The 21,738-nt window shown below is 40.3% G+C and overlaps 2 protein-coding genes and 1 pseudogene across 2 annotated transcripts; 1 reads left to right on the forward strand and 2 right to left on the reverse strand.

Moving 5' to 3' along the window:
• Nucleotides 1–631: 631 nt before the first annotated feature.
• LOC133898912 (ADP-ribosylation factor 3) lies at nt 632–6,310 on the reverse strand. The gene is made up of 8 exons (XM_062339721.1): nt 6,016–6,310; nt 5,865–5,903; nt 5,703–5,765; nt 4,187–4,205; nt 2,889–3,000; nt 1,855–1,902; nt 1,252–1,382; nt 632–975 (listed from the first exon to the last, which is right to left on the reverse strand). Exons 1-8 carry the CDS (start codon nt 6,116–6,118, stop codon nt 942–944), a joined length of 549 nt encoding a protein of 182 aa, XP_062195705.1. The 5' UTR covers nt 6,119–6,310; the 3' UTR covers nt 632–941.
• A 7,815-nt stretch (nt 6,311–14,125) lies between these two features.
• On the reverse strand, nt 14,126–14,611 carry LOC133898516 (uncharacterized). The gene is made up of 2 exons (XM_062339240.1): nt 14,264–14,611; nt 14,126–14,185 (listed from the first exon to the last, which is right to left on the reverse strand). Exons 1-2 carry the CDS (start codon nt 14,609–14,611, stop codon nt 14,126–14,128), a joined length of 408 nt encoding a protein of 135 aa, XP_062195224.1.
• Nucleotides 14,612–18,215: 3,604 nt separating this feature from the next.
• LOC133898517 (uncharacterized) lies at nt 18,216–19,253 on the forward strand (annotated as a pseudogene).
• Nucleotides 19,254–21,738: the final 2,485 nt, after the last annotated feature.

Here is a 21,738-nt window from a genome sequence, read left to right on the forward strand (position 1 = left end):
TTGTGGTACAAAACTACAAGCAGACTTGCCGTTCAGCACAAGAACCTTTGTTGTCAGATGACGTCCCTGATGACGTCAATTCACAGATCTGTTTGTCTCTTCAGGCGGTTGGTTTGACCTTTTGAGGCTTTGAGCAGCCTGCCCGGGTCTACCTGGAAATCTTTCCCTGGCAGGAGCAATCATGAAAACACCTGCTCACTCCATTCTCAAGTACTACTTTTAAAAAATGTTCGCAAATACTTTTCACTCACAACCCAACTCCCAAAAATACTCGTTTAGATAACATTTTGAATTATGTTTAGAGCCATCTGCCTCACTTCAGTTATCATACCTGATTTCTTAGGTGTGTGTGGTTTTATCAAAGTGGTATTGAGAACAGAGGAAGTAGAAAAGGTTAGAAGGTAAGATCAAAGTACAGAGGTGACGACAAGGACAGGACTGGATTTTGGATAGATACGGAGAATCTAGATTATTTGTGAATTACATTTCAATTTTCCAATAGAGTTTTCACAAATTAGTAACCTCGGGCATCCAATTGGGTTTGAAACAATATTATAAAGTTTTGTAATAATCTTCCTGTCATCGTCTCATTGATGGAGTTTTGTGGTAGTAAAAGGTGCTCAAGACAAGGTAGAAATGTGGGGCGTCTAATCATTGGAAATAATGTCACAATCCATGGGATTTACTGGGAAAGACACGTATGTCGAGTCCCGAAAGTTTGCTCATCATTTTCTACAGACCTATTCTTGATATCAATTCGAAGGTACATCTAATGTTGTAACCGAAAACTTTAGCAAGCACTTTACAGATAATTGATGGTGTAAAACTTCTGGAGTTAAAACAAAGAGAATGAGATTGCCGCGCTGACTTGCGAGGGAATGGATAGCACGGGCTCTGTTCTTTACCATCCAGCAAAGATTCATGGCATGGAGGCTCCTACATTAGCTGCTTCCAGATTTAAGTGCGTTACTGAGCCTGCAATTATAACCAACCAGATTTAGTTGCTTCCGCTAATGATGTCTCCATGTGTCCCAATCATGAAGTAAATGCATAGGCATGATTTTAGAATTATTATACAGAACTGTAGTTTGATCATAGGATGTGGACAGAACAGCCAGTACTTAAAACGTGGGAAGACTTATATTATATGTTAATATAAATGACTTATTAAAGACATGTAGTCATATCTTACCAGATTATCGAGCAGAAATTTCATTTACGAAAGGAAAATTTCACACAACTTAGACTTACCAGTCCAAACCTTCAAAAAGTCCCTCTCCTTTTATGGCAGATGTTTTAAAAATGGCCCATTGGCGGCTCTTGATCTTGTGGAGTTCTAATGACTCTGTTATGGCAGCATCATCGAGTGCACCTGGAAGATCCTGCATAAAAACAACCAACATGTGAAACAAAATGCGAAAAACCACACGAGATACAGTAAACTATGGCAAATGTCTACTGGAAATATCAGTACACATGTTGAGTGGTACACGCAGCAGCTATAGAATAAATCCTATTTAAACAATTTGATAAGAGTGCAGATTACATGGATCAACCAATTGCTCCAACGTGTAACTATGAAGATGCCCAAAACCTTTGAAACAAATATTATAGGTACACCTCATATAAACTTATAGTGGAGCAGGGCATTATTTTATTACAAAAAGAAAAGTACATTTTATGAACAAGTAAAAAATAGCTAGTAACATTTTGTATGCATAACAGTGCTGGGGACTGCGTCAACATTCATGTTATCATATGCAAAGAAATATATACATACAACACATTTTTTATAATCATGAAAACGACCAAATTCACAACAGTGCAAGAAATTTAAAATGTATATTTTCTTACCTGTTTATTTGCATATACAAGGACGACTGCACCTTTTAGCTCATCCTCCTGCCAGGTAAAGGCATGCATCCAATCAGCAAGTGTAACAAATTGAAGGGCAACTCGTACATACTAATCTTGTCATAAAAAACATTAAGATCGTAAAAATCATTAAGATATTCAATTAGTACAGCTTAAATGGCCTGCTAACACTATAATATTTCGAGTTCCAAAATATCAAAATTACAAATAAATCAAGTGTGGGCTCCAGAATGCACAAACAAGTGTTCAAAATTAAAAGTAAATATTCTAAAAACAAAATGATGTTAAGTGGTACTATATCAAGCAGCATAACCAATGTCACCGGCATAATGGCATGAATTGCTTTATTTGCTTCTATTGTTGTCTTGTGAATGGATGCAGAAAAGATACTTGTTATTTACAACAGAGCTGTTGAATTCAGAATTAAGCTACTAAAAGCAGGTTCAGTTTGCAAATCACAAAATGACCAAATAATCTTCTAACAGGTCAATATGAGCTTCAGAATGCATAAACAAGTGATCAGAGTTAAGTAGAATATTCTAAAAATGAAATGATGTTAAGCGCTACTGTATCAAGCAGTACAACCAAAACCACACACATTAATTGCTTTATTTCCTTTTGTTGTTTTTTTATGAATGGATGCTCAAAAGATCCTTGTTATTTACAGTGGAGCAGTTGAGTTCATAACCTACAAAAGGCAGGTTCAGTTTGCAAGTAACAAAATGTCCAGACAATCTTCCAACGTTCAGCAAATTTATTCACCGCCTTGAGATGCATTGCATAAAATACACATACATATGGCTGTCATCAACTTATTCATTGAATATAAGAAACAAGTCACATGCTACAGTATGCAATCAGCATGAATGATCATTATATTCATTAGTGATATATGTTAAGATATATTTTAAAATTTCCTCTCAGAAAATGGCTAGAATTATTGAATTTCCTTCACACAAAGCCAGGAAAAGTATTTCATAAATGAGAGGCCCTCATGCACTGCAGGACATTACCTCAAGGATGGCATGGAATTCTTCTTTTGCCGTTACAAGTCTATCTGTATCGCTTGAATCAACAACATATATGATAGCTTGGGTGTTTGGAAAGTAGCACCTCCAGTATGGCCTAAAAATGCACTCATGATAAACACATTAATGGAAATTTAAATACATTAGTTCGTTAACAGAAAATTAAATGCATCATGCCAAAAAAAAAATGGTTCCTAGTTCTGATATTATAATGATGCAGGATTGGCAATGAAAATCCTAACTGGTTGAAAACCAGGAAGCGTCTCAAGCTTCAAGAGAATTCATGCCATGCCTTAAACACTTCTTCCAACACTCAGAAGTGAAAAAGATAAATAAACTGTTACAGTACTTATACTAAACTATTACAATACTTGTACTCCCCTGGAGTTTTTTTAAAATATGCATGGAAAAGAGTACAAAAACAAATTAGCAGTAACTGAGGATGATATTAGTTAGGAATCCAGACGTGCATGGAGAGTTTCAGTGTATAAAATATCAAATCTTGTTCACATTTCAGAGCTAATTCTACAATTTGGTTACGGAATTCAACTAGACCACATTTTGAAGATTGATCAGATCAGCTTCATTTGGACTAGTTAATAATTCATCGCCTATCAACACCACTATACATAATTATATTATGAATGTTGTACCACCGAATTATATATGACCCAAGGCCAAACCCTAACAACTCTTGGGATCACTGTCTGACTGTCCATATCATGTCACAAGAATTGACCTAAAAACATTACATCCAAGACAACCACAATGTACTATCATACAACAACAACAACAAAGCCTTAGTCCCAAGCAAGTTGGGGTAGGCTAGAGATGAAACCCACAAGATCCAACTAAAAAAAGATGATGATAAAACAATAATAAAGTAGAGTAGGAAAACCCACAATGTACTATCTTATACATGAAACCCACATGTACTATCATATAGTAGTAAAACCCCAGGCCAGGCTTCCATGCCAAAAACTAGAGTAGGAATTAGGAATTACATTTTTAGCTTCTAAAAACCTTTAGGATTCTATCTTAAAAACCTTAATTTTTATTAAAAATACTGTTCTTACAGCCTCATGATTTAGCTTGTGGAAACTGAAGTGACAGGGTATAATCAGGCTATCTTTTGCACCAATTACTTACAGATAATCAAAATGAAAAATTAGTAATGTAATACTTCTGTTAGAAGGTTGTTTTTATCAAGGACTAAATAAATGAATAGAACATTCACGTCATGAGTGACTGTCAAGAGTTTAATAGTGATAAAGAGTGGGTACCTGATGCTTGTTTGACCTCCTGTCGAGAAGAAAGTAGGTGTTAATACTCAAAGATAGATATTGACCTCAAAAAAAAAACTCAAAGATAGATATTTTAAACGACCAGAAAATAACACAAATAGCAGCAAGAATAAAGTGATGGCACTAGAAGTAAAAAAGCATTACAACTGTACAATGCATGAAACATGGGAAAATATGCTTGCATGTGGATAAAAACTCAATTAACCAAGTGTTTCCAAGTATAATATTTCTCCAGCTTTCCACTAAATTTGGTATAGAAAATACAATGCACATTGCCCAGTGCAGTATCCAAAATGTTGTCGTGGTAAAAAGAAGGTGATAAATTTCTGTGGTAAATCAACAACGCTTTGCATGTTATCCAGCCTATTCATAGCGCAAGCATGCTGTTGGCTAAAATTCAGTCAAGAGGGTATTTCTCATGGCAAATTGTGTGCAAAATCTTACATCAAGCATAAATTGAAACACAGCTAAGTGATTATATGTAGTGTTAAATGGTGGTGACACAAGAAATTTCTTCTTCATTCACAAAAGACCACTAGATTATAAGGATAGTGACTGGATCCCAATTTAATACAAGACTAGAACCATACAAATGTTTCAAACATCAAAGTATCAAGCCAAGCTAGTTAGGTTTCATTGTTTTCCTCAATTATGCAAAGTCAAGAGCTCCAAAAATTGGACGGGTCAAGCCCAGTGCTTATTTTGTTTTTTTGTTCCAAAAAAACTGAGGTAAGTATGCACTGTAGCATATCCACTTTGAACACCTTACCTCCCCAGGAAACAAACCCCACATAGGATAAGTGATGAGAGATATTGAGTCATATATCAGACAAGAACTTAACAATAAAGGCTCATTAAACCCCTAACACAAAATGCGCCAACATGCATGCCCGGCATAGTCTAGAACATTAATCTTGCTTCAATTTGATTTGAACACCCTATCTCCCCAGAAAGCAAACCCTATATAGGATAAATGATGCAGTAGATATATCAGACAAAAACATCAATGGGTCCTTAAACCCTAACACAATATGTGCCGACATGAAGGGCAAAGTTGTATCTACAAGGTTGATCTTGTTTCACTTCAACATAAAGATAACTGTGCTAACTTGGGTAACACAGATGGAGGCCAGGAAGCGGGAGAAGCTGTGCATGGATCCATTGGTCATTGGTGGGGCCCAAATTTGCAGGTTCAGCTAAACTGCAAGGCACAGTATTAGATGGAAACAACTACTTGCGCACAGACATGAGCACACACTAGTTGAACAAAATCCCCTTATGATTCGATCCAGCAGACAGAAAGAGGTGACATTTCAACTATCCTTTGCAGAATCAGCACTAGACAGGTCAATCATGCTCACTTTCAATTGCCCAGCCACCACAATGCTACTCTAGGTTTTAGTTTGAAACCGTACTTGTAATTTGCTCATGGATATCTAAACAGTTGATCATCAACTCGAACGCAAAAGAGAGCGACGAGATCCGAGCGACTCACCGAGATCCCAGACTTGGAACTTGATGTTGTTGTACTGCACCGTCTCAACGTTGAACCCGATCGCTGCAGCAAGGCACCCACACGCCATCACATCAAATCCACCAAACCCAGCCTCACAAGAGAAATGCACAAGCAAGTTGGTAAATCAGAACCGTAACTCACTTGGGATCGTGGAGACGACCTCACCCATCTGCAGCCGATCTGCGGAAGCAGAACCATACTCACGGATCAGAATCGGGAACCAAACCGCAGATCCGGGTCGGACCCTCGGAGACTCGGGAAGGGAAAGCGGAAATGGGCGGGTTGCGCTTACAGAGTATGGTGGTCTTGCCAGCATTGTCGAGGCCGAGGACGAGGATGCGGGCCTCGCGGTTGCCAAAGACCGACGAGAAGAGCCGCGTGAACACGATGCCCATGGCTGTGCGGCGCGGCCCGACCTTGCGGCGGCGCTAGGGATTCAGGGCTCGGAGCTCGGGGACAGGTAGAGATCTGATCGGGGGAGGGAGGAAGGCGGGGAGATCTGCTGGGGAATACCGAAGACGAAGACGACTCCAGCAGGGGGGAAGGCGATGGCTGGTTTCGTTCGGTAGGGATTAGGGGAGAATCAAATGGAAATATAGCATCAAATTACTCCTCCTCCAATTCTTGAAGACGTATTTTATTTTGAAAAAATTATAAAAATAAAATTTTGACTGTTATTTTTATAATATATTATCAATTACTATAAAATCAAAATTGTATTAAATGTTCTTTAAAATACAGATCTATTGAAATATTTTTTATACTAAACATGCATATAAGTTAACTAATTACCTATCAAAAACTTATAAAGTTTGATTTTTCAAAGCAAAATATATTTTATATTATATTCTTGAACGGAAGGATTACCGTATAGGAAGAGCTCCTTTAGAGTTTTAGGACATTTTAACTTTTGAAAAAGTATCCTCTTCTTTTATTCTTACTTCTAATTATATGCATGGAACTATGTAAGCACTGTTCTCAAGTGATAAAAAAATCTGTTTTGATCGCACCATGCGCTTTGCTAGCGGTTGAAGCGAATGATGATCAGAAAGGAGGCGATATTGTTGGGCAACCTCGATCAACCTCGAGTCGATTTCAGATAAGAATTGGTAGTGATAACATTAAAGTGATTTTGGAGGTAGTCTTATAGAGACAGAGTCGAAGAGAAAGCCAATGATAAATATGAGAACCAAAGGTCTTGAAAGACACGTTGAAGGACCTGAGAATCCATCGGAGGCAACAAAAGAGGCTGAAGAGTTACTTGACAAAGGGGTGAAGACCTGAAGGCCCCATGTCTGTGCCGAAGACATAAACAACAAGCAAAGAATAATCGGAGAGCGAATGACCACATAAGGCAAAGTATAGGACCCAAGGGAGCAAGACCGAAGGAAAGCCCAAAGATAGCCAACCGTAGCGACAAAGGGTTGGCTGATATATATACATGTGGACATGTGTCGGGTCCTGGAAGCGAATGACCACATAAGGCAAAGCATAGGACCCAAAGGGAGCAAGATCAAAGGAAAGCACAAAGATAGCCAACCGTAGCGACGAAGGTTGGCTGATATATATACATGTGGACACATGTCAGATCATGAAATAATATAACAGTTGTAATAGTGTAGTGATTTTAATACCTATGAAATATTTTAAGAACATTTCAGAAAATAGGGACATTAACGTAATGATTATTAGAGTAGTTAAGGTAAGCTATATTAGTATTGTTCATTATGTTGATGGTATGAACTAGTTATATTAGTATTGTTCATTATGTTGATGGTATTGTTCATAAATACCCTTACTAGTTATGTGATGGTATGAATTATCAATATACCACAAAATACTAGTTCATTACTATGTAATTGCTCACTATATTAGTATTGTTCATTATGTTGCAATAGAGATCTCAAAAAGGCATATACTGACATCAAGGTGAGGTCATAGATAGATCATGCAACTAACGCTGTCTAAGAACCTCATTGTTGTCTCATGTAGGCGAAAGTTGTGGAAATGCTTTGGAGGTACCTGATCCTCCTCCTTGGGGTGTACATTGAAGAGTAGGTACCAACAAATTAGAGAAGGAATAAGTTAAAATTTGGTGTCTACTTGGACCATATCGCTCTATTTGTTTTTTTACAGGCACCTCTCCACTACACGGTCTACTTTGAAGATTTTTTTGGTGTGAAATGAAGTCAAACTCTCGTCGGCTCCCTCCACCTATGGAATTTATGGGGAATGCTAAATTATTCGTGTGATTTTAAAAGACTTGATTCAACAATCTGTTGAAACTAATTCAACAATTTATGTGTGGATTTATTAAAATAATATATTTGAATTGTTGAAATAACACATTTAAATCCTTGCATTTTTCAAAAGGAAATCAAAATGCATTCGATGTGAATCTTATTTTATTGAATTAATTCTAAACAACATAGTGGTTACAACAACTTCTAAAACAGTTCGAAGTGTGAAATGAAAATTTCAAAACACATCCCACCACTGCCGGCCATGGCCAGTTGAAAGATGCAGTGCCAGACGATCGTCTGCCATACAAAATCTGGTGGTATGTGCATGCAAGTCCTTAGAGGATTTGTACAAATTCCGCCAATAACAATATGCATAGATGATAGATACAAAATTTGTATAATATTTTCTTATTATTTTGTGTTGAATTGATATAATTATTGTTCAGCTAACCCAGCCTCCTGATTAATTGCCAAGGGGACAAGATTTTTGTTTATTCTTGAATCTTGCAAATAGGGCAACTGCGCAAGAACCGCCTCAACTAGAATCGGTTGACAGAAGCATGGGGGCCATATTGGGTGACTATTCAATGCACGTACTGGTGGAATCAGCACAACTTTCATGTAGGGTCCACGGCTGATTACCTTCAAGAAATGGTGCAAAACTCTAATCCGCCGAAAATAAAGTAGACATGGATCTACATCATCCTAGAGGGAGGAACCAAGAAACGTAGCAAAGATTTTGTGCTGGAATTGAATATGTGTATTGTAGCTACATAAATAACTTTCATCCAATATTGATACGAACAATTCAAATATGAAGTCATTTAGTGACAAGTTACCACCCATCACTTATGTGATTACTAATGATAGATCATAAGTGATGGATTATAATCATAACCTATCATTTATAACTTATCATAAATAACATATCGTAGTCTTAACCCGTCATTAATATTTTTTCACCCGAGTCATCCTAACGCAGGTCCATAGCTACTCACCACGGTTCACTTGCTGTTTTTCACACTGTTTTTATAGACTATATTCTGTGGGAATCGAACCCAAGACCTCCCCTTATACGTGTAGTCACCTTATCACCTCACCTATTACATAGTTATGATAGAAATCGAATATTTTATCCTTTTAACTTTCTTTACCGAAGGTCATGAGTGACGGATTAGATCTATGACCCGTCACTCATGACTAAATAGTGACTGGTCAAAATCTTTACCGAAGGTTATGAGTGACGAATCAGAACCGTGACCTATCACTCATGAATAAATATTGACAGGTTATAATCTTGACCCGTCATTAATGTTCACATTCCTCAATTCTTAAATTGCCAGTTATCAAAGTCCAAATGGTGCAATTACATCAATTCATTCTTTTAAATGAGTTTAACTGTTTTAGAATCGGATTCACGGTGACTACCACTTCTTTCTCTTAGATCATTTGATAGGTGACCCATAGCGTCTTTAATAAAACAGATATAACTTTTGCATATGAATTCTGATTTTGATATTGTTTTACTCTACGGACATCTATAGAAAAAAGTTACATCCGTTTCTCCCCTAGTTTGTCGGGTTCAGCAAATTTTTTTAGACCAAATTCGGCATGGAAGATTGAGTTCTTGTCCTCTGAAGTTTTTGCACCGTTTTCATAACGCACATTTATGTCGATAGCTGCCACCTCTTACATCAAATTTGAGAAAAATATAACATAAATTGTTTTTGATATAACATAAATGGTTGTCCTGTTAAAAGATTAATTTGTTGTTCCCCTTTTCAATGTGTTGAAGTGGAGCATACATTGATCGACTCATAGGATTTTGAATTTGAGGACATACTACGAGCATTGACGTTAAAGATCAGGAGCCAAATAAAGGAGGCCATGATATTTGCCTTGGATAATGCTGATGCAGTTGGGGAGGTACTGCTTACCTTATATTAGATTTGACCTAATAAGTTATATTTCTTTTTATTCTTCTTTTGTGTTGATGGGATAATGCTGCAGCTACAACCACATTGAGACCGATTAATAGCTTAATGGCTATGTGTTGACAACAATGAGGTTATGGACATGTGATCACGGTTGACTATCTATTCGAAGGATAACCATTGTGATGAGTGATAAGATTTGTATTTTTTTAAGAACAGGAATGAATAAAAATATGAGCCAAATATTTATGAATACTGTTACTAGTGACGAGTCACAATTTAACCGTCACTAATAACTGGTCTACGATAACCTATCACTGATAATTTGATCATTAGTGACGGGGTATAACTTGACTCATCACTAATTTTTGGCTTATGATGACCCGTCACCGATAAGTCATCATTAGTGACGGGTCATAACTTAGTCCGTCACTAATGATTAACTACGATGACCCATCACCGATGAATCGTCATTAGTAACGGGTCACAAATATAACCTATCATTATTATCATCAGTGACAGATCATGTTACGATCTGTCACTAATTTCGTATTTCATTTGTCTATTTTTCACGTAGTATCTTTTCAATTTAAACTAAAAGCAACTGAGACCAATTATTTCAACACTGCTGAGTTAGAACCCTCCCTTATTCAAATTTTAGGGATTTGTGTGCGTATAAATTATAAATCACAAATAATTGTTGTTAAGATATTACAGTAAAAGGAAAGCTGCACTGCATTTTAACTAACAATGAAAAACGACTTTTGTAGAAACAGCTGGAAACCTGCTAATCTTGTATTGAAATAAAGGAGATAAATACAAGATTGCTACGAGGAAAATCAAAGGGTACCACTAATCATTCTCCTTTACTGAGCACACGTGTCCTGCACCTGCACCTCTCCCCGGCTCTACGAGTACACGTGTCCTGTACTGCTGCTTTCTACTGCTTTGTGTCTTCACAGCCGTTAGATCCCACGGTGTAGCTAATCGGGCCATAAAAAAACGTGGGAATAAGTCTATAGGACTCCAACTATCGTAGGTCGTCTACTCCACACCCCTACTTAACAAATTAGGTATTTAGCATTCTTTTTTTTTAATACCGTCTAATTAACTCTCTGAGCCAATTTTCTAGGGTGGTTTCACCTAGCTCGCACACCACGTCACTTTCTCTGCCTATGTGGCTGCCATGTCAGCCCCATAGTCAGCGTCCTCTCTCTCCCGTTCAACCGAGCAGAAGCCTTACGCAGCATGGCCACCGGAGATAGCCAGTCGCTTGTGGTGCCCAAGCACCGACCACTCTTATCCTCCTCCTCTCCCCCCCTCCCATGCATCTCCTTTGCCGCAGAGAGAGAGAGAGAGAGTAGCACATGGAGATTGAGCCGCCATCGGACAAGACCACCAAGCGTCGAACGGAAACCAAAGAGGAAGGACCAGACCTGTCACACCCGATTTTATAAAGGGATAAAAACCAGATGTAAACCACATGTATACCAGAATCAAGTTTCATACATGCAGTGACTTCATCAGTGTATCACACTATGTTGACAACAATGAGGTTATGGACGGTGTGTGATACACTAATGAAGTCGTTGCATGTATGAAACTTGATCCTGACATACATATGATTTACATATGGTTTTGTCCCTTTATAAAACTGGGTGTGACAAGATCCTCTGAGCCAGACCGGAGAGAAGCACTGTGGGAGGCCGCATGAAGCTTCACTGACATTCTCCCACGCGGATCTGGTCTTTTCCCGAGCGATTTGACATCCGCGTCGCTGTCTTTTCCAAGTCCAGAGACCACCTCATCGGCTTCGCCGATGCGCCACCCCTCTGCAGACTTGCCGCCCCAACCAAAGCCTTGGTGAGCAACACAATGTTCCCCTCTATCTTTTTCACGTACTGTTTGGCAGTCGGCTCGCCACCAGCGCACTCTTCACCAATGGACCGAGGAATAGCTGTGCTCGGTTCCCACAGAGGTCTGGGCCAACGTCGAGCTGGAGAGAATCCATCGCACACGGAAGCTAGGGTGAGACGTTGAGGAGCTCACCGTGCAGCGGAAATGGACGAAGGAGCTCGACAGTTGGGGTCCACGGTGAGGCCGTGGAAGAGCTCACTGACGGAGAAGAAGAAGACATGTGCGCCTCAATTCGGCAGGGAAGCAAGTGGAAAATGGTCGGAGGAGCTTCTAGCGAACCCCCTCTGCGCTCCTTGGGGTCTGACCGAGGTTGATCTATGCTCGAGCTCGCGGATTTGGCCAGCGCATGGTGAATGGCGGCGGTACGGTACTCTGTGTAGTGGAGAAAAGAGCTCGGCTCGGTGTGCTTGGTGGAGAGTGGGGGAGTGAGTGAGCAGAGGGGAGGGAGAAGAGGAGATAAGGCCATGCATTCTCTCTCCCACGCGGGCGCTGCAACGATGAAGTGACAGTGGGCACAAACGCCCACGGCCGCATGACGTCGCAGCTCTGAGCGACAGATCAAGCGGAAAGGGGTGAGTAGCTGACATGTGGGACCTTTTGTGAACAGTGACCAGGCTCAATAATACATCTCCATCTTTCTTTGACGCAGCGTCCACATAAGCAGAGGAGGTGACGTGACGCGCGAGCTAGGCGAAACCGCCCTAGAAAACCGACTTAGGGGGTCAATTAGACTGCATTGAAATGGTGAGGGTACTCAATACCTGATTTGTTACGTGGGATTGTGGAGTAGGCCACCACAGATAGTTGAGGGGGTCATATAGGCTTATTCCAAAAAACATGGGGCGATAGTGAAGAATTCAACCACACGTGATTGCTCCACATGCTCTCACAGGCGTGGTTTCCCACGGCCCATGGAGGAGAAAAATCTCCTTGCATTCTTCATCTCCCTCTCCTGACGTGACCGTCTCCACCGTGCTAGCACCGCTCACATAGCCCATCCCGCCGCGCCACCTCCTCCAACGCGCCCACACCAAGACGTCGCTGACTCCCATGTGTCCCATCCCAGCGCGACATCTCAACATGCCCCTGCCGTTGGTGCGCCTCCTCCTCTCACCATGCGTCCATGGCTGCCACCTGGTGTTCACGGTAGCGTGCTCAGATTCGGCCCATCTTGGCCCTCTCGGCAGCCGATGCGGCCATCCATGACCTCCCCGTCACCCGATATGGCACCTCCGATGCCGAGGGGGACCATCATCTGCGCCAACCTCGCTTGAGGTGTGGCTGATGCATCCCCACCGCAACGCGAGCACCACACCAGTGAGGTCCTCAAGGAGGAGGCCCATGTGGATGCGTCGTCGCCACAACGAGGAGGACGATCTTGCTCTCTTCTGCATCTTGCTTGTTCTGCCTCTCGTTCTTTATCTTGCTCTGCTTAGGATCTCTTGCGACTCTTGTAACTATCGACGGCGTCTGAGAATCCATATTTTCAACCCATCACACCAATACCTCATGTGCAACCACCATGCTTCCTATTTCCCAGGGCCAAGGTAATCTCATCCCTATCCCTGTCAGACTTGAAAGAGCCTTGTGTAGACTACATGTGGGTGTTCACAAGCCTTTTTGCAAGAGTTTGAGTCACTTTTTGGTCTTTGCAGGTTGTAAAGCATAAGCTTTTATCAGTCGAGTAAGAAGCATCCCTCCCACGAAGGAAGCGCGTCGATCGTTCGTCATAGCCCTCCGTCTCAGGTGTGACACCTCTCTCTCGTAGTTCATCTAGCTCTTATTGCCACTACTGTTCTTTCCTCACCTACCCACGACTGTCAATTTTGTGGGGGTAAAGGTTCTTCTTTGAGTTTGCTTTGTTCACCTCACTCAACTTATGTGCTTCTTCCGGCAAATTTAACTCCACAAAGGCTTGTGACTGATCTTGCAGTTGCGGCAACTTGCTAAAATCTGGCATTTTACCTTTATGTACATAGGTTCTGTTCAGTGTTCCCTTCTAATTCTTAAATGAAAGGCCCATGATCATTAGCGTCTTACGCTTAACTACTTCCATATATGTCTCTTCAAGGAACTTGAACTTCCCTAATATGATGGGCCATAAGATGTCGCTCTTGATTGAATCTAGAACCACGTGTGGATCATCTCGTTTGCCAGTTTACAATCTGTAGCTAATGGACACGTGATCCTTAACAGCTATCCCACAAACTAACTTGTATGACTCCAAAACTTTCTCTGGTGCAGTTGGCTCTACAGGTGTTGAGACTTCCATGATGACAAATCGTCCCCTAGGTATCTTCGAGGAACCTCAGACATGATGCCACTTCTGGGATTGATCATTGCCGTGACCCTCCGGAGCATTAGGCATCTACAGATAAGCGAAAAAATTATTGAGAACATATACGATCATATGTACAATAGATGCATACATCTACTTATGAATTACCTCATCGTCTCCACTGGCGTTTGTTTGGTCCTCCTCCACGGTCGACAGCGGCCTCAGGTATGAAGGCGACAGGGACGAGACGGCAGCCTTGGGGGCAGTGGCAACGGGGATGGTGGCATGAAGGAAGTCGGCCTCGGGGATGGCGGAGTGGAGGTAGGTGGCGATGGGGATGGGGCGACAGACTTGGGGATGGTGGCGTGGAGGCAGGCTGTGACGGGGACGGGGCGGCGGACTCAGGGACGGCGTTGTGGAGGCAGGCAGCAACGGGGACGAGGACAGTGGACTCGGGACAACAGCATGGAGGCAGGTGGCGATGGGGATGGGGCGGCAGACTCGGGGACGGGGCATCGGGAGGCAATTCGGCGGAGGGCACAAGAAGGGGATCAGAGAAGAAAAAAATTTCAGGTGTTGGCAGGTAGCAGGCGGCGTTTTATTATATAGTGGGGCTTCACTGCCGTCTGAATAGGTAGATGGGTAGTGAAAAGGGTGCCTTCACTGCCAGCACACTACTTCTACTGACATTGAAACCCCTTCCATTGCCGACCTAATAGGTCCACTGGCAGTGAAAGCCCTTTCACTGCCAGCTTCAGGAGGGGGGAGGGAGAAAAAATTGTGCGTGTTGCACGCGCTGAGGGTCGAACCCATAATCTGCCCCAAGTATGATAAAAAAAACCCGCTACACTACTCAAGTATATTCATTGTAGTTGGTACTGAAATTGTTTATTAACATCAAGTTAATCTCCAGCAAGCCAATATTTATATTTATTTTAATTTCAAAATATATTTATTTTCATTTCAACTTGCTATATACCTAAATTTCATACCTAAAGTTTTCAATATAACTCAATTTCATAAAAAATTGTAATTCATTAAAAATGGAAAATAAATATGTTTATACCTAAATTTCTATATTGGAGCTTGCTAATTAATTAAAAATAATAATTTGGAGCTTCATATATACCTTAATTTCATGGATAATTTTTTAATACATTAAAAATTAAAAATAAATATGCTCATACCTATAGCTAATGTAATCAATAATAAAGACACATTTATTAATACATAGTAATTCATGTTCTTCATTAATATCCAAATAAAACTACTTAATTTGCCTTAATGATTCATCCTTTATTATGATCACGACGTACATAGGGAGTTTTGTCACCTTCCATGAAACCTAGGTCAACCAAAGATGAAAGGGTTACCCATATGCATTATAGTTCTAATACTCACATACATATAATACATATGGTCAACCAAAGATGAAAGGGTTGGTACATAGTCCTTCAAAATTTAAAGATTGATCTCTTCCTTTTGCTTCTGATTCATTTTCTTGACTGACTTGGTTGAAGGCAGAACAATTATTGTACTTTCTGAAGTGTTGATTAAGCATTCCTAGAGATCTCCATGTGACCTCAGTTGAGAATCTTTGATCCCGGGCTGTTTTCTACCAAATGATGCATAATAACATTAATTTCCCTTTCTGCACAAACAAGTAAATTATATAACATGAGATCAGATTATACCAAATAAGAAAAACTTGGAAAATATTGGTCGTTACAATTTGTTCGTCTTCTTTGTTTTCCTCAATAACATTAATTGTCATTGGCAAGAAATGAGTGGAGCAGTAGTTGTCCATTGTGTTGCTCAGTAAATGATCTCACATCGCACAATTGCAACTCTAAATTCTTTTTCCATAATTGAAATAGAGAAAAACACCTTACCTCTTTAAGAATTCCTATATACAGACTGTTTTCATAGCTGTTAGGATATTCAAGATAGCATACTCAATGCCCCTTATAAAATTCTTGTGATATTTTGAGCTCTTGTGTGTCTCGATCCATGTATGATAGTATTTTGTACTTCAATTATCAAATGATAAGGATATGCAAGTATCACTACTTATGGGCACAATACTTACTATCATGTATACGAGGCTGGTGGTCCAAGGGTTCCAGAGAAATGCCATCAATGTAGAGATTGTGTTGGGACAGCATGCTAGAAAGAGTAGTTTTCTGCCTCAGATCCCCATGTGCCCTCTAGTGATAAGATGTTCCCTTTCTATTTTAGAAGGAAGCAGTTTCCTGTCAGGCTCAACTTTGCCATGAAAATCAATAAGGCACATGGGTAGACCATCCCTAACGTCGGTATTTACCTGCCCGAGCCGATGTTCTCTCACAATTAGTTATATATTGTGCTATCTAGAGCCACTGGCAGAACGAACATCAGGATCCTCGCCATCCCAACTGATGACAAAAAAAATGCTCAAAGCAAAATGGGACATACATGAGGAACATCGTCTATAGAGAGGTCCTTACGGCATATGCGAGATCTAGAATCTCATGCAGTGTACATTTTTGTTTTTATCAAGAACATTTTTTATTCTTAAAATTGGCTGCTTACAAGATTCCTGCTGAGCCTCATAATCCAGACATTGCAATATTTTTTTGGCATCTTCAATGTAATTCATGACTCTAAAGTTCATAGCTTTTTCATATACTTGATACTATCTTGTATAATTTTTGTTTCCGTTGCAATGAGCTGACACTCAACTAGTACAAGACTACAAGGTTCATACATGTAAGCTTTTTTAGTAGATATTTTCATTGGAGATCCATGACAAATAACAAAGCAAGTTGCATTGCTGTTCAAATTTTCTTGTTCAGTTGATTTCGTTAGCTACGCTTAACCTAACAAGCTGAATACAGAAGCACACTCTGTCTATAAATCTATGGTTTTCCCATTCTAGAATTAGAACTTCAACAATATGTGTGTTTTGCAGAACCCAGCAAACAAAAAGGAGATCAACTGTGATGAGAACCTCAAAAGCTTTTCAGTCATCTATGTAGTTTCACTTCAAGAGGATAGAAAATACATAATGTAGCTCAAAAGATTTCGTAGGCCCGGCCCCAGGGCCTGAATAAGTGTCCCCCTATCAATCTGTGAGGTTTTCATGGAATTTTTGCGGGGTATTGTTTCATTGGGTAGGGGATTCCATGGGTTGCAAATCGCGAACTGGGACAACCGCTTCAGGGTCCGTGTGGTTCTTTTGTGCTAGCAGTGAAAGAGACTTGGTATCGTGTGGTTCCCCAGTGAAGATCGCTGGATACATCTCTTTCCAATCATTCTACAAGTAGATCACTCTGAACCTGCCCCTGTCACGAGTTTTCTTTTTCTTTTACATGATTGAACTTAAGTCATAATACTTCAGAAAAATCATTGTCATAATACTTTAGGAAAATCATTGTCAACCAAGTACCAATTATGTGCCAAGTTATTTTAGCCACCGAAGCATTCTAATCTTGACTGCATGATGCACACTGCCACTATTAAATAGCTGTTGCATATACTTGTTTTCTTGGGACCTTATTTTAGTCAAGTGTGCACTTCTGCTTGAGGAATTGGTAGCTTTGTTCGGTTAGGAATAACCTAAAATATGCCATAGATAAGCAGTGTATGGAAACAATTTATAGTATTTATGGTGCCTCATGGGATATAGTAGTGTTTTGACAGATGATAAAAATGGCTTGATTATAGAAATTACCAGATTCATTGCTTAACGTGATCGTCAGTTCAAAAAATTCAGTTGTACCAATAGTTTGAGCCCCAGTTCAGAAATTTCAGTAGTTTCACTTGTCAGACAATAGCGTTGACTTTATAGGATGTGATGCTGATACATTGTTTGTTTTCCTCGTTGTTCAATTGTTTATTTTTCCTTGCTGTTCATAATTTTGCTATTGCTTTCTGGGTATCAAAAGGGCACTAGGCCACTAGCTAGCACCTGGCACTCTGGCAGCACCAGCTCTTGTTAGTCTAGTTACTAGCTGCACTCTTTTCATATTAATAAAGCATTTCTTTTATGTATATGTGTTCTAGATGTCGGGTGATGACTTAAATTTGGTTTCTAACACAAGTCAAGTGAGGAGGAGATAAGAAGGAAGATAAGAAAGACATGGAGAAATGTGGGGTCGATGTCACAAAAGATAACATGGTTCACGGTGCAAGACATTTGATAAGCACTACTCTGGCATAAGTGGCATGCTAGGCACTAGTGGATTTGGTCGGAATTGGAACAAAAATAAGCTATCAGTCGACAGTGAAGCTATTTGGGAGGACTATGTCGCGGTAAATTTTAGAAACACTCTGTTTTTTACTCAGCAATTTTTGTGCAAATGTAGACTTAGCATCTATTGTAGAGTATAAGGGTATTTACTGGTCATGTCATTGCTTTTCTACTGTTAATTTATTCAACATAGGGTGTGAGACAATCTGAGCCACATAATCATAGGAAAAATAGTGTAGACAACAAGATTTTCTTGTTTTTAAAAAGCTTGGTAGCTAGCTAGCAGGGTATTCTGCACCAATTTTTTCAGATTTCCTAAACAACTAATTTGCATGCTAGTTGGTATGGTCTTCTGCATGACTTTGATATGGGCTCATAAGTAATTTTGTATGCTGCCATCATTTTCTTTGATCTTGTGTTTGATATGGAGAAGGGAGAGTAATCTATCTTGAGTAACTTTGGATTTTTGACCTCCTACAGAAAAGCAAGAATGCTATTGGATATAGGCACAAGGTTGTCCAATTTTAGGATTCCATAAGTCTGGTGTATTGCAAAGATCATGCCAATAGGGAGGCTGCAAGGACTGCGAATGAGAGCTCCAAAGAAATGGCCAAAGAGGACGGTAGCACTAAGGAGCCTGGTTCAACATCAACCTCAGGAAGTTTAAAGAGGCAGCAGTCTGAAGATTCTTTCACTTCAGTGTGGTCTAAAAAGCCGGATATGTTCGCTGCATCACTGAAAGATGATGGGCCAAAAGGCCCTACGTCAAAGGAAGTTCTTGTTGCACTACAAGAGATATGACTTGATGAAGATACTGAGCTTGATCTGTATGATATTCTCACTTTTGATGCTCGCAAGTTTGATTCTTTGATGGCACTTCCAAAGAAAAGGAGGGAGAGGTGGCTCATGAAGCAACTTAAGAAGTGAAGCCCTTGCTTGGTTTGGGAAACTCCTCTATTGGTTGTGCCTTAAATTCTGCATTGTTTTAATCTCTCAAGAACCTATGTGAATGTGTGTTTGTAGGAGCAAGTGCTATCTGTCACTTTAGGAATAAATATGTCATGAATTTAAATTCATGGTGTGAATGCTTATTTGTAGGAGCAAGTGTTATCTGGCATTGCCTTGCAAATATTGATGCTTATTTCAAATGTCTATTGAATCGAATGGTGGATACAATGCTGGCTTAATTCTGTATTATTGTGTTACATGTCATTCTCCTATGTGTGTGGATGGATGGATGGATGGAGAGAGAGAGAGGAGGAGGAGAAGAAGAAGAAGAAGAAGAATAGAGTCGTGGATGGATGGAGAGAGAGAGAGAGAGAGAGAGAGAGAGAGAGAGAGAGAGAGAGAGAGAGAGAGAGAGAGAGAGAGAGAGAGAGAGCAGAATATTCAGCTCTAGGAGCACACTTTCCATATTTTGAATATACTATCCAAACAAAATTTGTAATTTGATTCCTGGAAAAGAATTCTATGTACATCCAAATAAGAATGTTAGATTTCAATCAAATTTTGGACAATTCAATTCCCCTTGAAAGTAATTGCTGGAATCTAATTGCTTGAATCACTTTCAATTCATGGGATCCAAATAGGCCCACAGCGAAATCATCAATGAGAAGGGTAAGAGAGCAAACCTAACCTTGCACGAGGAGGCTTTCCTATGGTGACGCTCTTGCCTTTGCGCCAACCGCATCTCCCGGCATGGGATTTGAGAGAGAGAGAGAGAGAGAGAGAGAGAGAGAGAGAGATGTGATCTAGGGTTTGATGTAGGTTTAGAGACGAGAGGGAGGAGGAGGAGGAATAGGTACCTGTGGTGGCATAAGGGTGCCCATCGGCAGCTGGGAACCTTCGATGGCGATGAGGAGTAGTTGGTGATGATGAGGAGTGGTCGATGATGTGGGAGACGAGTGGGGGAGTCGGGGACGAGAGGAAGGATAGAGAGAGTCAAGTGGAATCGATATCCTTTTTTTGGATAAGAATTTGATGCAAGTCTCTTTTCTACAGATGGAATGTGCTAGATTTGCCTTTCTAATTCCACGGTGGGGTCAAACAGGTCGGCCTAGGAAAGTGATTCCAATTCAGCCCATTTCGGTGGATCCAAACAGGCCATAAATGGAAAAGGGAAATCTCAAATCACTCAATCAGAAAAGGGATCTATGGATCAATTTAACCAGGGGATGTTGCTAAGCATCATGACATCATTGGCTTGAAAGGACTGGATGTCGTGCTCGCGTGGATGACCACACTTGATCACAATGACAATGACGTTGCCTCGTGTGGCCGTGTCCTCCACTTTCGGGAGGGGAGAAACCTTGCGTGCACAACAGCGGCCACATGCCCGCATGTCATCCCAAGGATGGCCTTGTGTGCACAACTTCATGAGAATGGCCTCACGGTGGCACAAATCGTTCCTCGAATGAATGGAGGTGCCACCATCCATACGAGGACGGTGGCAAGAGGTCCTCAAGTGGACGCAGCCACGCACTAATCTGGGGAGGCAATCGATGTGCAATTGGCGATACAGAGGAGGTTGCTGTGTGCCGACATAGGGAGGAGGATGAGGCTCCGAGCAGGTCAGAATGAAGGAGATGAGCAAATCACGTGGGACTATAATTGAGTAGGTGTTTGCGGGATTGATTGATAGTTTCCAAATTGACTGCATCACCGTATAGCGAAATCAGGTGAGGGGAGGGTGGAATAACAACACATTCTGGACCACTAGATTCAATGATACAAGCATGACCTAATTGAATATGCCTAATTAATGAATAATTGATTAGCTTGATTGATACCTAATTAATTGTGATTTTTAAGCCTAATTGATTGGATTTTTTATTCTAATTAATGATTAATTGATTATTGTTTGTAAATTAATCGCACGTTAATTTGGAAGGGGAAATCAGGTGAGAGTAGGGTGGAGGGACAATGCAATCTCGGCCATTGGATTCGGATACGAGGATTCAAGTAGTTTTGTGAGCACTTGTTGGAGTGGATTTATGATTTTTCAATGATTGATGACAATTCATTCTCGTTCATTGGATCGAATGGGTACAATTATCAAAATACCACAAGTGAAACCCTACTTTGCCAAAATACCATTTAGCTATGTCAATGACCTTTTGGCAAAGTAGGATTTCACTAGTGGTATTTTGGCAATTTTCCCTTGAATGAAACACCATCAAACAAATCTCAGTTGTTGGCTTTGTTGATTGTTGACAGATATGAGGGTGCTAGTTGTTCCATGGATATTGTTTTAACTCGTGCTTTTATAATTTATATTAGATGATCCAATAGTTTTTTTTCATATTGAAGAAGCAGGGACTTAACCACTTGTTTATCTTTGTGTTGGTGAATAATAGTGTCTTTGCAATTTGGAATAAGTCTACTTAGCCCAAACTTGAACATTTGAATATGA

This window comes from Phragmites australis, chromosome 18 (assembly GCF_958298935.1).
Source record: "Phragmites australis chromosome 18, lpPhrAust1.1, whole genome shotgun sequence".
In the NCBI taxonomy this organism is placed as follows: domain Eukaryota; kingdom Viridiplantae; phylum Streptophyta; class Magnoliopsida; order Poales; family Poaceae; genus Phragmites; species Phragmites australis.

Coding starts and splice junctions, on each gene's coding strand:
- LOC133898912 (XM_062339721.1), bottom strand. CDS start 6,118: ATGGGCATCGTGTTCACGCGGCTCTTCTCGTCGGTCTTTGGCAACCGC. Junction 1,903..2,888: donor AATTCCATGCCATCCTTGAG/GTAATGTCCTGC, acceptor TTTACCTGGCAG/GAGGATGAGCTAAAAGGTGC. Junction 976..1,251: donor CTTTTTGAAGGTTTGGACTG/GTAAGTCTAAGT, acceptor TTATAATTGCAG/GCTCAGTAACGCACTTAAAT.
- LOC133898516 (XM_062339240.1), bottom strand. CDS start 14,611: ATGCCCCGTCCCCGAGTCTGCCGCCCCATCCCCATCGCCACCTGCCTC. Junction 14,186..14,263: donor ACGCCAGTGGAGACGATGAG/GTAATTCATAAG, acceptor GCTTATCTGTAG/ATGCCTAATGCTCCGGAGGG.